We start from the raw sequence: 17,891 nt of genomic DNA on the forward strand, positions 1-17,891 counted from the left end.
ACTTGTTTTTGTTCAAATTAGTCTTTGAGTCACAAGGTGCAGTGACTCCACCCATCGTTTGCAAAACACATGGGCAGCGGCTCCATAGTCAGATGGTTTTTCCTGCCTCAAAGGTGAAGATGTAGATGGAGCATAGAGATACAGAATAGATGTATGGGCAAAGAAAGGAAATAAGGATGAGAGTATCTGCAACCAACCCCAGGTAGCCAGGGAGGAGGGGTGCATGTGAAACTACAGCGCTACATGTCACTAACAGACGTTAATAGGGTAACATTTTTTGTTCATGGCTTGTGTAGTTGTAGATACACATGCTGAGGAAAGACTGTAAAGCAGTCCTCACCAAACAGTGGAGCAGCCTGAGGATGTTGCAGAAGAATGAACAATTATACGTAAGAGCTTGACCAACTCTCACTGGTCGCCTAGCCAGGACATCCACACAGTAATGTTTCGTTAAAGTGTGAAGAGTGGAGCAAGTAGCTGCTTTACAGATGTCAGATCGTGGTATGTTCCCTGAAAAAGCCATTAAAGCCCCCTTCTGTGTGTAGAATGGGGCCTGGGAGTGACAGATAGGTATCCTTTAGCTTAGCAAGTTTAGATACACTTGACAAGCCAAAAAGCAATACCTGCTTTGGAAATAGCACAGCCTTTATGTGGTTTGGAGTAGGAAACAGTCGTGTTTCACAAAAAGGTTTTGTTCTAGCCATATAATACATTAACGCTCTTTTGACATCCAGGTATGTAAGGTGCATTCTGCTATGGACTCTGGATGTGGAAAGAAAACTGGCAGCTCAATTGTTTGATTTAGATGAAAATTGGAAACCACCTTAGGGAGAAATTTGGGGTTTGGTATAAGGACCACCCTGTCTGGAAGGACTTGGGGTAAAGCTCCTCTAAGGTGAGAGCGAGTCACCTGAGGGAAGGGATAGGTACAAGGAAGGCCACCTTTCATGAAATAAACTGAGGCAGGCAAGAGTAGAGGTACTCAAAATGAGGGCCCATGAGCCTATTTAGTTATATGTTCAGATTCCACACTGGAGCAGGGGACGTCTGAGGCAGGATAAGGCCTTCCATTAAGGCTTTAATGACTGGTAATCTAAATTCTGCAGGTAAAAAGCCACAGCAGCGAAATGTAACTGAATGGTGGTATAGGCAAGGTCCGACTGCTGAAGGTGAAGGAAGCAATAGACACTCTTGTACCAACAGTGTTAGAAGATTGATATGTTTTGGAAGACAATAAGCACAAAGCACTTCAATCTTTCTGCATAGCAGGCCCTGGTAGTAGGTCTACGTGCTTAAAAAAGAATGGACATTCATTCCTGTGACGGGTTAAGGTAACCAAACTCTAGGACCTCAGGAACCATATCGCAAGAATGAGCTGCTTAGGATTGGGGTGTCACATGGTACTGTGGTTTTGCGTTAGAAGATTCGGCCTGTGGGGGAGCTTTTTGTGAGGAACTAGGGAGAATTCCAGCAGAGTGGAGTACCAAGTCTGGTGAGCTCAGGTTGGGGCTACTTGAATGAGGGAAGGGATGAAAGAAAGGCGGGGAGGAAGCAAGTATGGAGGGAAGAAAGACAAAGCAAAAACAATGCACGGGATGATGGAAGAAAGGGATGACGTACATATGGGACCGAAGGAGCAAGTGGAATGGAAGCAAAAACAAAGAGGAAGGAAGAGAAGAAGAAAGTGCGTATGGGAGGAAGGAAGCGGCAAATTAAACAAGTGGGAGGGGTGGGGGGAGTGGGGCCGAGAGCACACACAGCGTTTCCCTTGCAGGAGCGAGCAGGGGCACCATCTGTTTGAAAGTTACTTACAAACAGATGGTTTCAAAGCTCGCTCCTGCAAGGGAATCGCCAAACGTGCACGCGTTGCCATTGAAAGCAATGCAATGCGTGCACGTTTTTGGCAGAAGAAGTGAATCTATTTCAAGGCGTCTCCTCCTATACAGCGCATATGTGCTGCAAAGGCGAGACCTAAAAATGGTAAACAATGGTAGGACTCTGGCTTGTGTCTGGTAGGCGGGACCAAAAAAAGGGTTCCAACTATATTGCTGTAACTGGCAAGATCACCATGGGGTTTTCAACAGGTGGGAGAATCCGATATATAAGGCTTTACAGAGCACATCCTTATATTAACAGGGAAATGCATCATCTCTAATCCCAAAAGGCTATGCAGTGTTCTCATTGGTAGATTAATTACTGGCACCCCATAACTTAGGAAATAAGAGTACAATATTCCATGTTCATTTGAGAAGCAATGCCTGGGGGTGCTGAACCACCCTTCCTGCATATGTCACAGCTAACAGCTAACCAGACCACAAGGTCAATCTCCCATAAACATGTAAATATCCACAAACTCAATTATAGGAGGTATGGGGGAAGGTCCTCACACACTCAGGGCTCGACTAATGGATCACCCTTCCAATCAGACTCGAAATTTGTACAAAACAAAGTATTTATGTCAGTTTATCCACATTATCACCCCACAGATGTGTTTAAAAGTTAGACCAGTTTAGCTTTGGAGATTCTAATTTAATAATAAAACTTTAAGATTAATTCTCAATAGGTGCTCATTGATATTCCAATCCCCTCTCTATCCTCTTAATACCGTTTGTTGCTTCAGGCAATAAGGAAACATGGCGTAGCATCCAGCATTTAACTGCTTTATTCCTCAAGTGAACCAGGTGGCTTTCATATATCAGCTCTTTTGGGATTCATAGACACACACTGGGGTGCACTATTTCTCACGTTGCTCTAACATTGACATTTTTCAGTAGGGTAACTCCTGTAGCGTTACCTCTCTAAATTCTAGAGTTTGGTGGTTCTGCATGCATGGAAGATTTACTATTGAGGCTGCGGCCATAAAGTTATATTTTTCTACCATAAGAAAGAATTCTAATATCTCTTTTCACTGTCAAGCAATATCTATTATACCCTTTCTCCATTCTTTACAGTTCTTATCAAGTGATTCATAACACAAGGTGCAGTTAATGGTCCTAATTCAGGAGTGAAGAATTTTGATTCAGACCCTTGACCGTGTTACTGAAAGTAGGGACATTTTTGTATAATGTGCAATATGAACAATTGCTTCTTTCCAAGAAGTTATTCCATTTTCATGAAGGCCTCAGTCAGCAGATGCATGCGTTTGAGGTTTTTAAAGGGAACTAGATACATCTATTAATATTTTCCGCATTCATTTGCATTCCAATTTCCTTCTTGAGGAAGACATGGCCACTCACAATATAACATGCTAACCGTTCCAAGAAATCATTGTCTTTGTCAGCATTTCAGAGCTTCCTGAGCATCGGCTCATTTGAAAAGAAGTTAAAGTACTTCAATGATGCCAGCGGAAACACATATGTAAAACAGCAGTAGTGACTGAAGCAGTATCTGTACTGGTATCATGGATCACATCATTGAAATTAAAATGTAAGCCAGAAATGACCGATCGAGTACTGTGAGGATGGGGCTGCAGCTGCGCCCCTAGCTACAGGCAGTTTGTTTGACAGGGAGCTCGGGGCAGCCACAGGGAGAGGGCAGGAGTGTGAGGCAACCACTGGGAGTGGGTGGGAGGATGAGGTAGTCACTGGGAGCGGACAGGAGGGTCAGGCAGCCACTGGGAGCGAGCGGTCAGGTGAGGCAGCCACTGGGAGCGGGCAGTCGGGTGAGGCAGCCACTGGGAGCGGGCAGTCGGGTGAGGCAGCCACTGGGAGCGGGCAGTCGGGTGAGGCCGCCACTGGGAGCGGGCAGTCGGGTGAGGCCGCCACTGGGAGCGGGCAGTCGGGTGAGGCCGCCACTGGGAGCGGGCAGTCGGGTGAGGCCGCCACTGGGAGCGGGCAGTCGGGTGAGGCCGCCACTGGGAGCGGGCAGTCGGGTGAGGCCGCCACTGGGAGCGGGCAGTCGGGTGAGGCCGCCACTGGGAGCGGGCAGTCGGGTGAGGCCGCCACTGGGAGCGGGCAGTCGGGTGAGGCCGCCACTGGGAGCGGGCGGTCGGGTGAGGCCGCCACTGGGAGCGGGCGGTCGGGTGAGGCCGCCACTGGGAGCGGGCGGTCGGGTGAGGCCGCCACTGGGAGCGGGCGGTCGGGTGAGGCCGCCACTGGGAGCGGGCGGTCGGGTGAGGCTGGGAGCGGGCGGAAGGGTAAGGCCGCCACTGGGAGCGGGCGGAAGGGTGAGGCCGCCACTGGGAGCGGGCGGAAGGGTGAGGCCGCCACTGGGAGCGGGCGGAAGGGTGAGGCCGCCACTGGGAGCGGGCGGAAAGGTGAGGCCGCCACTGGGAGCGGGCGGAAAGGTGAGGCCGCCACTGGGAGCGGGCGGAAGGGTGAGGCTGCCACTGGGAGCGGGCGGAAGGGTGAGGCTGCCACTGGGAGCAGGCGGGAGGGAGGGTGGGGCAGCCACAGGGAGCGGGAGGGTGGGAAAGCCTCTCTACCTCAATATAACACTTCATAATGGAGTCTATGGTACTGGTCGTACTGATTTTCAACAAAGTAGAAATTATTAGGACAAATCATTCATTAGGTAACTATTTTTGAGCATAAAGATAATTTACATTTTGCTCAACTACTAGGGTACTTCATTATTTATTGTAAATACTAAACGAATACGGTTTGTGTTGTGATTAGATGTGTTAGATGCAGACATTCCAACTCGACCTGAACTTGTCGGATTCTCCCTCAGACTGCAGATGCAGGTTTTGACTGCAATATTTTCCTCATATGAATATATTTAAAAGTATCTTGAAAACACAAATCGGTGCTTATTCTTCACTACTTAGTCTGACATAGATGACACTTGACATTTATTGACAGCCGCGGATCTGCATAGTTGGCCAACAAAGCCATCTTCAACACCATCACTATACTCATGTCTAAGTAGATCAGAGTTAGGAAACTAAATCCTATTTGGTTACAGAAAGAGACATGTAATCCATTGCACTGCTCGCACAGCTAGTTCAGGACCATTAACTACCACTGTGTAATCAACCATTGAAGACACAACTTAAGATGATGTTAAAAGACATGACTTTTTTTTATAAACGTTCATTCCCCTCAGACAGGAGACCTTTATTCTCTCCAATCGTGATACGTTTCTCTGCTGGAAGGCTACGGCAATGCGATTTTATCTGTGGACTGCCATCTAAGTGTTGGTGAAAGACAGTGTCACCTTCTTTGACTTGTGTCCCAATGATTATGTTACATTAGGTTTAAGGAAGAGAATGCTGGAAGTTGAGATTTATTGTCTTATTTTCTCATAGTCTATATTTGGGTTGCATGTGATCCAGCTCACGAGTAGGAATCTATAAAATTATTCCTTTACCTATGGTCAATTTGCTTTATTCAAAACATTGGTGGACTGTTTTCAAGTATGAGTTCTGTCTGGATTCCATTCTCTTGTATAAAATCACAAAGTGATTCAACTTTAAAGTTATAAATACAAGAGAATGTTGCTGCATTCTCAAGTAAATAAAAATAATCTAAAAATTATTAATTGCTCACACTCTACCATTGAATTTGGCTGTGCTTTTACCCACATTTGCCAGTCCAGCTATGCTAGTAAAATATTTTGCTGTTTGGAACATTTGTTTAGTGAGGAAGTATACATTTGCACTGCAGAAAGTTGCTTACAGAGAAGACTATTCTTAAACAAAGTAAACCCTCATACCTCTTACAACCTCTTCAACGGATTCTGTGGTTGTAGTAGTAGTGGTGGCAATGCTTGTGGTTCTTTCTGTGGCCTCTTCATATTGATCATCTGCCTCTTCATCAACCTCATCACCATCATCATCTTCATCATCTGCTTCTTCATCTGCAACCTCTTCTTCTTCTGGCTGTTCTTCTACTACTTTGTCGTCACTGAAATGAAAGAGATTGCTTTTAAAGTTACAAGGAAAATATTCCAAGTACACGGAAGGACACAGTACGGAATGAACACAGTAGTAGCAAAATACCCTTATTAAAAGTACATAATAGAACTTTAGTGCAGACATACTAAAACAATCTTTAACCACATGGTAAGAAGCAAATAGTGCAAACTAAATTCATAGTGAAAAGTGGAGGTCCCTTAACAAACAGAAGGACCACAAATCTGTAAAACTGTATGAAGGACATCATATATTTGGCTCCAGAATTATCATTAGGGCTACGCTTAATTCATAAAAATCCCTCATTACAACACACAAATATTTTCAGCATTTCCACTCACTCTAATTCACCAGTTACATTGGAAGTTTTTATTAACCCTTTCTATAAACGTTTTACTAAACCAGGAGTCAGCAAAATAAAGCAAATTTGAGCAGATATTTATTTCCCACCATCATACAGTAACTATAGTAGAACATTTATTTTATCTAAAAGCACCTGAAACCAAGTAGAATGAAGCTGGTGTCATGCTGAAGATGTCTGAATCAAAAAGTGATAATTAAAATGAACAACTTCTCTAGTTAATAATAATCTGCTCCCATAGTTTTATAAGATCTTAGCAGCAGTCCAAACAAACTACCCAAGGTCATCTGAAAAAGACTTGAAACTGACCATGGGAAGCTTCAACTCAAGCTAACACACACACAAACTAGTAAAGCGCTTCCAGTGAACTCTGCTTAGGCCTCAGACTACAAAATATTGCATCCAGCAGCCAAACGGCAAGTAACAGATCTTCACAATGCCACTGAAATTGAGAGATCCCACAGCTTAATGGCAAATTACCAAGCAGAAAGCCAATTTGTGTAAAGACAGTAAGGAGAAAGAGGGTCATTAATTCTCCTTCATTGTGTACAGGTGTAAGCGCTTTTCCCAGCAACTCAACGCACAGCAATTTCAATCTTGTTTATGATAATGTTCACACTCTTCGCTCAGATTAAATTCAGGTACCTCTAACTCCATGACAGAAAAAAAGCACAGTAGCACAGTGTGTTCTGCTTAGAATAACAAGAGTGAATATGCCACTTATCAATGCTGCGAGGTACCAGATACCCTGGAGGTTTAAGATAGTAAAATGTTAGGATGGAACGTTTAGAAACCCAGAAACACAATATCTAAACTAAGACTGAAGCAGAGCTTAATACCAGTATTCAAATGCCGAACTACGCTTTGAATAGTCTTCTGTGATACGATTTGACTGGAAGTGACAAACAGTAACTAGGATCAACAAGGCTTCCCAGGCCACTTTCAGCTTCTTTAACAGGGCTTGAGCCCCTACGCGAATACAAAAAATCTAAAACAATTGTTCTACATGTAGTGCTTATCAAGACACCAATTCCCTAGAAATCAAAACCCTACTGGGGAGTTTGGTAAGTGCTCAGATCTATCTTAAGATGAAAGTGCTTGATTTTGGTTGGTTTTGCTTCACTGTTATTGTGGCAATCAGTAGGGCTTCTGCTGATAGTACCATTATTAGGGCTTGCAGAGACCAGATACTATCTAAATCCAATGTTCTTAAAATTTGGATGACTGTTGACAGGTTTGATAGGTTGGAATTCACAGAACGTAAAACAAATCTTTGTCACTCCTCAATGTATGCTCTTATTCCCTTGTAATAACCTCTATACGGGAATAAAAGTGGATAATCTCCCCAAGTACAGCTACAATTTGAATTTGTAAATTTTACTTTTCCCCACATTCTTTAGTGCAGAAAAACACTCCTTGAACTAGCCATATATTTGTGGATTTCTTGGCCAATTTACAAACTTTGTTGGCCATTTTTAAATTACCAAAGTTACATTCATCAATAGAAACTGAAAAGCCATGAGGAATTTTTGTAAGAACCGACAATTACAACATTTTGGGTGTGCTACACACATTGAATGGACACACCTCCCTATCACCTGAGAACGCCATTGTTCCCACTCCAACCCTAAACTTACCATAGGTAAAAGCCAACCAATTGGCAGATTTCTTTGTTTGCAAGTGTGAATTAGGCTCAGGAATTCTTCGGGCACATGCTCTTTTAGTGAGGAACTGATGAGTTTGGCGTTAAATGCAAACGTTTGTAATAGAATGCGCAAATAACACAAAAAAAGTTCAAATTCAGCTCTTATACATGCATCATTCAGAAATGATCTAGACTTATAAATGCAGTTTTAAATATGGGAGAGTAGTGGATAGCACATCTATCCCATTGTTAATAGAGAAAGATTCCCTTAACCCACTGAAGTCAGAGAATTAAACTTATGAATAACTGTATTTTAAAAGTATTTATGAATCATACAGAATATGACACCATCAGTCAAATTATCTCAATATAAATCAAAGGTTCTGAGTTTAGAAGTCATTCGGAAAGGAAACCCTATATGAAATTATAAAAAGATCTTCAGGAGACAATACCTATAGTGTGCTAACCAGTCCCAACAACTGAACTAAGTTTCTCAACTAGAGCTTGCACCATGTCATGCGTCTCTTTTTCTATAAGAAACTAATAATTTTATATGCAAAGGCTGAACGAATTCACTGCATGGTTATTGACAGTTTTCCTCAATGATCACTGTATGGAGAATACATAATTGAAGAATGCCAACTGCATGAATGTATGCTTCCAATGATTTGTTCATTGCAAACAACATATTCCTAGGATACTGAAAACATCCTCCATTAATGGGCGTCCAATTTGATGAGGTTTTGTGAACACACAGACCTATTGACAAATCTTGATCTTTATATAGAATTAAGAGAATCAAGACACCCAAGACGACAAAACTCCCCATAAATGAATCCCTTGGAGTAATACAACAGCCTCTCTCTTTTTACCTCCTAGAATGTCCAATGTCTAATTGTTTTTTAGTTATGCAAGCAGCTCAACTTAGAGCTCTTAGTTCTACTAATTTGCAAGTCTCCGATTGCTCAACTTGGCCTCTCATGGTAAGCTTAAGATGCACAGCATGGTGGACCAACAAATAAATCCTGAGTTTCCAGAAGCAACTGACATGAAAGCAGCCCTTGTTTGGATGGCTGCTTCCTGGAATACATGCCCCACCTTAGTTTTATTTTGCCCCCTTTCTTCTCTTCTCTGTTAGTAGTCCAAAACCCCCTTGTTCAATAGAACCCTCCTCAACAAGTACTGCTCAAAATAAAACCAGAATTGGCACTCCGGCCATAAACACTATTCCCATCTCATCCCACGGCTACTGGCTCCAGTTTTAAAGATTAACTACCCACATTCAACGTCAATGACAGATTTAACAAACACTGATCTACTTGTTCTACATCGATTCATCCCAGTATCTGCCCACGGTACTAGAATCGTTAGCAATCTTAATCTTTTCTATCGCATGTTTCTCTTAAAGAACTTCATTCAGACACCCGATGTGAAATTTACATGACCCTATAAGGTTTTCTCAAATCCGAAAGTGCCTCTATATTCTAAAGAACTTTATTGTCTGCTGGTTTGTCTATAAAAATCTTCAGGTTTCAAATACATCTTAGACTAAATTACTTTTATTTAAGGTTCAATTTTAATGTACTCCTAACCCAATCATTGTACCTTTAACCCACTATTATCCACTACACACAATGAACACCTATTATCTGCATTTTATGCTATGTGATTTCCATAGGTTTATTATCATGTTTTGGATACTATCACTACCTCAGTCAGGAGAATGCAGTAGATTCTTGTACTGAGTGTAATCTGGGCTTTGCTGCACCATGCGTACTGGGTTGCAGTAAATTAAACGTGAAAAAAGAAACGCTAGTAGCCTAACAAGTCTTAACCCTGCTTCTTTAACTTCGGATTCCTTGAGTATTTAAATGCAACAAGGTAAACTGTACATGAGGCACCCAGGATACTATGTATTTCAATGCAGTACGTTGTTGGTAAATGTTTTGCATTTATTTCTTGACTCAAGGTATCATTGTTTTAGTTTGTACTTGGCCCTGAAATGTTGAATTATTATTGAATCGCCATGTATGTATCCAAACTAAACTGCCTGTTCCTTTCATCCTTCTATTCTCCATTAGTGAAACAAGCCTGGCCTGCTTTGTATTCTCTGCCCTACAGCAGATTTAGCTCAAAGGTGGAAGCATCGCTTCTCACTGTCAACTTGATATCATTTATGAATAGGTAAAAAGTTGAAGATCCAAAACTAAACACCCTGAGCCTTGACTAGATATGTCAAACCACTCATTCACCTCAATATTTAGTGCAGAAACCATTTTGCAATAATGTTGTCAAATCTATTTGCAAATCCCATGTGCAATACTGATTTGATTAAAAAGCGAACACTTAAGAGTGGTACTGGGTTGAAGAGACGGCTTCAAGTTAAAAACTACACAAAACTATCTTATTACATAAGATAGTCAGTCAGTCAAATACTTTATTTCAATCAAGGATCTTAAAAATAAAATTCAGTCAACAAAAATTCCATGCAAATATAAAATCAAATAATTGCAATAAAATGGCCAGGTAAAATATGGTTCCTAGATACTACATCATGCCGCCTATGTACACAATTGGCTATTTTCTTGAAACCTCGTCTGTACATCCTATAGGACCTAGCAATCAAAGTGTTACATCATAAACACTAGAACATGGTTGAATCAGAGATAATTTTAGAGCGAACAGGCCAAACACATTTTAGGTGTTTTGAAACAGAAAAAAACAATGAACGATGTGGTACCTGACATGCATATTTTAAGTGCTACTTTGTATTGGCGGATGCTAAATTTCGAATGGGCGGCACTATCCATCATTTGCGTTGCCCAAGGTAAATAGAACAGAAGAATAACAGGTGGAAATCAGTCTCCTCTGCGTTCTTACAAGCTTTGTAAACTTTGCAACCTACATTGGAGCCCCTGCAATTGCAAGTTATAAGGTAATCAGCCTAAACCTCATATGTGAACCTTGTAAAGGGAGGATCTATTTCATTGAGAAAGGACATGAACCTTGGGGCGGGCTTAAAATCCAGGATCTATTTTATAGTGTGCCAAAGATTGATGGTTGGGTGAATTTGTTTTTCGTTTTTTATATTCCATCCGGAAGACAGTCTTTACCAACTTGATGGAAGATGCAATTATGAAAAATGGCTGATTCCAGAGGTTAGTCAAGCCCAATCCGGTTAGTGTCTTTTACATATTTTAACCACGGGGGCAAAACCACTGCTCTCGGTATGCCCAGAATTTGCCTTAATCCGTCCCTATAGGGTTCCAATTCTTCAGTCAGGCAGATCCTTACCCAGTAAAGAACCGGCTTAAGTGTGGCTGTAGCTACTATTGAATGGATATCTAGGCCAATCTTAAAAATAAGTGGGGTACTTTGGGGAAGTTTAAGGATTGACCCCAAAAATGTGTTTTTTGCAACCCCCAGTGAGTTGACATTACCGTGGCACCATAGATCAGCACCAGCTTGGGTTCTCCATATTTCAAGTATAGGGGATACCGGATAAAAAGGTGTATTTTTTGAAAGCCCAAGATATCTGCTGCCATATGACAGAGTAAAGCAACTCTTCGCTATCTGACTGGCCCATGAATTCGTACTGGATAGACTGATTCCCAAACATTCAAATTCTGTCACTCTTTCTAGATTTGCTCCCTCCAAACTAAGAACCTCTCTAAATGCCTGTGAGGGTGGATGGCCATGTATTTTGCTTTGCTGGTGTTAATTGCCAGGCCGTGGTTAACACAAGAAAGATTAAATCTAACAAGTAGGGTAGAAATGCTTTTGCGGTTTTAAAAACGAGTAAAATATCAGCAAATCGAGCTGGTATTTTTGTACCTCTCCACACTGGTGAGTCGTTCTCACAATGCATAAGGAAATGCACACAGCTGTTTATGTACAACAGAAATAATGTTGGTCCTGCTATGTTCATGGTATGAGCTGTTCATGGGACTCATGAACATTCTGGTGCGACAAGCACCCCAGGGACTGCTACAACTCTCTACCTCCTTGCGCCTGATATGTATTTCCATCAGTAATACGTGCTCTAATGCATGGTTCAGTACAGGAGTGAGCCGCATTGATGTACATGTAAACCTAAAGTCAATAAAAACAGATTTAAACAAAAAAAAAAAAAAAAAACAGAAATAGTGTTGGTGCAAGGACACGAACTTGCCTCACCCCTTTTTGGGCAGTGCTTAATTTGAGCCAGTGGTTTCCGGTGCTCGGCACCAGCACTTGTCTAAACTGGCACTTATGACAGCCGTCACATGTTGGCACTGTTTGTATAAATTAGTGATGAGCAGAACAGCAATTGTTTATTAATTCAGCACGCTTTATAAACTACAATTACCTGCCGCCCAAGCTAATTTGATAGATTTAGGAGCCTGGAATAGGCTGAATTGTCACACTTGTAGTGTGCTGGTTAGTAGCAGTTGTGTAGGTACTGCCATTGGCAATGACAGCAGTGGAAATGGGTGGTGCAAGCAGCAGAGACCTCCTGACTAGAGCCCTGGTACTTATTTACTTTTTTTTTTTTAACAAATTAAGCACTGTTATTGGGTTTGTGACTTTCCCATTTGCTACCCACATAATCTGTGCATAATTATCAGTATGGAGACGCACAATTATATCTAACAAAGGGAGTGGTATTCCCATACTTCTCAGGGAAGCCCAAAGTTTAGTTACGGGAACCAAAATCAAGGCTGCTTTTAGGTCGACAAATGCGATGTAGAGGCTTCCTTACTGTTTCCCACCTTAGCAGCCGAAATTTAAAAACCTGGTCCACAGTACATGTCTTCAATTGGAACCCTGCTTGTAACTGGGAGAGGATGTTTTCCTTAATCCATGACAATAGGTGATTGAGTATTTGTCTGCAGAATATTTTTTGATCTACATCAATTAAACTGATCGGGCGATCATAAGCTGGATTAGATCTGGTACCATTTTATTTTTTGGGGTACGCAAGATAGACGTTTTGCCATTGTTTAAACTAAATTGTTCGCATTATTGTACATCTGCTCTAATGAACAAACTAAGTTGCATGCATGTTTGCTTTAATCTCGGATTGTATCTCTAAAAACCGCCCACAACTCATCTCAAAGATCACCACCTCTATTCCTTTGAAAGTCGTACATCTACCACTTAACAACTACTCTCCCCAAATTCATCTACTAATCCTACCAACCTTCTACAGAAGTCGCATACCCCCTTCCCCACTAATGATCTCTCCTACCTCCTATTATTTAATCTACCACAAAGGACCTGAAGTGAATGCATGGAATGGTTTGCTTGAGAACACTCGTCTAATCCGAAGAACTAATAATAATCAGTAACGCTGGACTAACCACTAACCATGGGTTCTGGAGTAGCATGCTGCCTCACATAAAGCACTTCAACACCTCATCAGGGAGTAGTAAGAGCTATATTAATGCAATTCAAATACAATACAGCAGATGTTGGAGACCCTGGTTTAGAGTTGCCAAAAGATTTACTTCTTTTAGATTCTTCCCCCACATCTACCTTAAAATAGCTATTCCATGCAAAACAAGATGTGCCTGCAACCTGGGCAAAACTACATCAGGTTATCTGCAAATACGTGTCGATACCTCCTGGACAAAATTCTTTAGACCTCTTCATGTTAATTTCTTGAAGACATTTGCTTCCACCTTTCTTAAGGAGAATCTGGTTTACAAGAGCTTCTGCAGACACATTTATACATATTGTTGAAGCTTTAAATGACTCATCTCAGAGGGCAGATAAGTCCCTGAAGAAAGAACATATATTGTCTCAGAAGTGAGCAACAAAAACAGTGCCCACCCCGGCAAAGGCATGCTTTTATGGTAGTATGAATTCTGGCTTTTTTATTGAAATAAAATGCACAATATCCAGGACATCTTTGATTCTCACAGCACTAGCTATATGCCACGCTCATTTATACTCAAATTGCACAATGACTACAATTCACCATTTTGCAATAAACCTACTTTTCTGCTTGTCGCTCTTTATATATCTTAGCTTTATTAATAACCACAGTGCTAAAACCATTAAGCAGCGTCTCCATCTTTACAGCTACCTAATAATTTTCCACTTTAAACTGTACGATTTTCTGTAGGCGATGCATCATCATGTTATTTCTCTAAATCATTTTTCACCACGCTCCTTATTCCCAAGATTATCCTTCAATGCAAATGCCATACGTTCACGGAATCAATGTATGGCAAAGTGGGTGCTTCAAACTGTGCACTTGTTGTAAACAGTATCCTTTTAACAAATGTAACACTATTTTGCTGTGTAAGCACTCCATAAACTTCCACTCCTGTGAATGCTTTATCTGTCACCTTTAATAATGAACTGCATGGAATATGGGTACCTGAGAAAATTAATGATTCTACTGCGCTAAAAAAATCTTACACCTCATCAAACTTTGGATACATTAAATACAACCATTACAATACCTGTATTCTGCCAAAGCACAGATCAAGGACTTAGTCTAAGGCTCTCTTGAGACACCACTCGATACTGACTTACCAAGGTGAGTGCTGGATGTTGGACAACTTGCGTACGATTACCTCTGCTCAAACAAGACCTGGATGCCTGCACGGCTAGAGAGCATGGCTATAGTGCACAGTGCACGGCTGGAGTGCACGGCAAATAGTTGTACAATGGCAAAGGCTGGAGGGGAAAAAGATGGCAAAGTCAAGGGGAAAAAAAGTAAGATGGGATATAACCAGGGCAGGAAGGCAAAGAAAGCAAGGAGAAGGTGTAGGGAGAGGAGAGGAGGGAAAGAAGGCTAGTTAAATTGGACAAATTAAGTTGGACAAATTAAGGGTGAACTTAAAAAATGAAATGTTTGGCCTGTGCTACCCAAAATGCATAATGCAAAACGAAGCTGGACAAAGGAACAGCGAATGGGGTACAGGGAAGGTTAGGTGGGGATTGAAAGGGAGACAAGTGATGAAGCAAGGACAGCTGAAAAATTACGCATGTGCATATGTGACACTTGGCAGGAGGCGAGACAAAGGACAAGTAATTGGGAAGGATGGACAAGTGGGAGTGAAAGCAGGGGATGTGGCCTCGGAGTAAGGAAGGAGATGTATGAAGTCATCCAAAATGTGCCCATCAGGAAGTGGAAATTGCATTCATTCTGTGTATTTTCAGAAGAGGAAGATTCACTTACATTACTAGTGCGACAAACAGCAAAAAGGGTACTAATGTTTTCTTAAATAGCAAAAAGGCCATCTTTTCCACTTACCTTATTTGATTAGAGTATGGTTTCTGCGGATAACCATTATGGCTCCCTAACGAAAGCTCTAACAGGTAGCAGTTGTGGAGCTGTCTACTTTAACAAGTCTATAATGAGCACATGTAAATGTACTGTAAAATGTAGTTCTATTTTAACCCAACTATATTGTAGAGTTACAATTACTTAGGATGACAGAATTAATTTTATTGCCATCCACATTATACATGATCAGAGTATTTCAGGAGTGGGGTGCATTAACCCCCTAAGATGTTGTACCCACCTCGGTGTCTGAAAAAAAGATATTGTTTTAAGAACGCTTCTCAAAACACACTGACGAGAAAGGACAGGTATGTGCTTACGTAAAACGAAAGAACTCCGATTTCAAATAAAATATTATGAAAATCCTGTGGCGAAGCCATTTCTGCCTATATTCTTACACAACAAAGCACAGTCATTTCCGTTTAAGAAAATTAGCAAACCAGAGATGAGGAAGTCTCACGAGCTCTGGACACTGTGTTACAAGAGATGAGAACTGAACAGTGTCTGTCTGCGGTCTACTTCACCCCAGTGACCGCACCGCAAAACTTTGCCAAGCAAGCGATTTGGGAAATTCTGCAACGTCCACAGTGATTTGCAACTCTTGTAGCTCTCCTACCTGAACTACGTTTTTATGATTAAGTATATGTAGAAGAATCTGGGGAGAGATTCACTCAGGGTGTTGATTACATATTGTACCTAGAGCTTGTGGTCTCACTGATCAATGCTGATAGGAGGCTGGTGATCCTTTCTTGTGGCTTTCCCTCGACTTCGAAACACCCAAACAAACAGAGAATGGTTTAAATAATGAAAACAGGGTGGAAACAAGACCAACTCCCTGCCAAAGCAAGATGCATATTTGCATCAGGTGGAGTGGTCTCTTGTGAAAAACAGGCATGTCTGGGTCAATCTCATGTGCGTAAGATCCAACAAGAGACAGAAGGCTCCGTTCACATTTGCATCGAGCGTGGCCGAGACGGTCAAACATATGTCGCCATGTTTATTTTCTTCATTTCCACCTGATATACCGTGACAAAGGAAGTATTATCGACAAATCAATCCGTTTTAAAACTGGCAGCTGGGACAGGTACTATCCACACCACATGAACAGAAATCACTTCCAAATTTCATTGTAGAAATAACAGACACAGAAACCCTCTTCAGGGAAGAGCCACAAATAAGCACATGAAAGGATGAAGCTCTGTTTATGCAACATCCACACAGCAACCAAAGAGTAAACATCTAAGGCAAAGCTTTAATAAAAGACAATTTTAAAAAGATATTCCTCTAGTAAAAGGGCTGCTCCACACAAGTCGACTCAATTCATAAAGCTGTAAATCCGAAACCCCTGCACTTTTACTTCAGACAAGCTCCACTGCATCAATTTCAAGCTGTGAAAAGGCCATGAGCACCTCATTACTTGAATTAGTTAAGACCAAGCAATACTTCTTGGACAACGGAGTCAAAGCTACATAAGTCAAACTGCACCAACACAAGTCTTTAGGTGTACCCTCACGGAACCTGTATAGATAACAATACATCTCGCGATGTCGCAATTTCCAACAGTCCGTCCTTTTTCTCTCTCAATATGCTAACAAATCCGTCGTGTACCTGCAAGCATCCTGGAGGAAGAGAAAACGGGCAATACACCCAAAAATATATGCTGGAAGCAAGAGAGAAATGGCAAACCCACACAGATGCTCATGGTTAAGGCCAAGTAGACTGAGACCAGCACTTGGACATCTTTGTACTTGGAACATTATAAAAAGTGGAATATAAACCTCAGCCAGACTATGCCTTTGAATACCCAAGGTGTGCAAACCAGGAATGGGACCATTCCTGTGCGCACATAGCAATGACAGGAAATACATGATTTCTGTATGCTGGGACCTCCTCAAAAGGAAGAAAGTTAGCAGCTGAAAGATACAAGAACACAAACGAGAAAGGTGAAGAAATTTAAACAAGCTAATTCTGCCACCCGTAAACACGTGCTTCGATGAGAGACAGACAAACATGACCGTGGACAGAGTGGGATAAACTTCTTGTTCAAGAACAAGCTGAATGGCTATTTTTAATATTTTATGACTAGGATTCCCTGGAAACTAACTTTGGCTCAATGAGTAACTGGTTGAGAAACGGCCAATGACTGCAAACAAAACAAGGCGATTTAAATAACTCACTATATGATTCGGATTGCAGACACGATGGTAGTCGGAGGCTTCCATGAACAGAGTAGTAGTAAAACAAAAAAATATTCGATTTTTCTAGAAAATCACAAAATACAAATAAAATACAGTGCATAGAGAATCATTAGCATGGTTGTACTACAAATTATGAATGTATAAAATAAAAAAGGAATATACTTCAATACAGAGTCAGTTTGTAAAATAGCAGCAGGTGGGCGCTAGCTAGAGGCGATGCTGAAATCACTGCAAAAACAGCACCTTTTCGGGATTGGCGCGCTCTAGGAGACCATTATATTATGCCCGGAGCATTGAAGAAACCTTTACTGTTCCTGGTGGAAGTTACGAAATCAAGAAAGGAAAATTAAAAGTCTCCTCGGAAAGCACGCACTGCCAGATGTGCACAGAAACGCCAGTCTCCGAACAGCTAAAGCGAATATCTCTCAGGGGAGCGCCAGCAATTAGAACTGTTGGGGACTGCGAGGATCAGTTTGCATCTTGGTGTGAAAAAAAGATGGTGTCACGTGGGCTAGAGTGGGAGCAAGGAAACCCCACGCATCATTGTGAAATGC

The 17,891-nt window shown here is 41.6% G+C and overlaps 1 protein-coding gene across 4 annotated transcripts in view; it reads right to left on the bottom strand.

Moving 5' to 3' along the window:
* APP (amyloid beta precursor protein) overlaps positions 1-17,891 on the bottom strand; it is a 522,694-nt gene that overhangs the window by 151,807 nt on the left and 352,996 nt on the right. For all 4 annotated transcript variants that reach the window (XM_085623075.1, XM_085623077.1, XM_085623076.1 and 1 more), the window contains exon 6: positions 5,656-5,846. In XM_085623075.1, coding sequence (XP_085479201.1) covers positions 5,656-5,846 — 191 coding nt within the window. The remainder of the gene's footprint in view (positions 1-5,655; positions 5,847-17,891) is intronic.

The sequence above is a fragment of the Triturus cristatus genome, chromosome 8 (genome assembly GCF_964204655.1).
Source record: "Triturus cristatus chromosome 8, aTriCri1.1, whole genome shotgun sequence".
Lineage (NCBI taxonomy): Eukaryota > Metazoa > Chordata > Amphibia > Caudata > Salamandridae > Triturus > Triturus cristatus.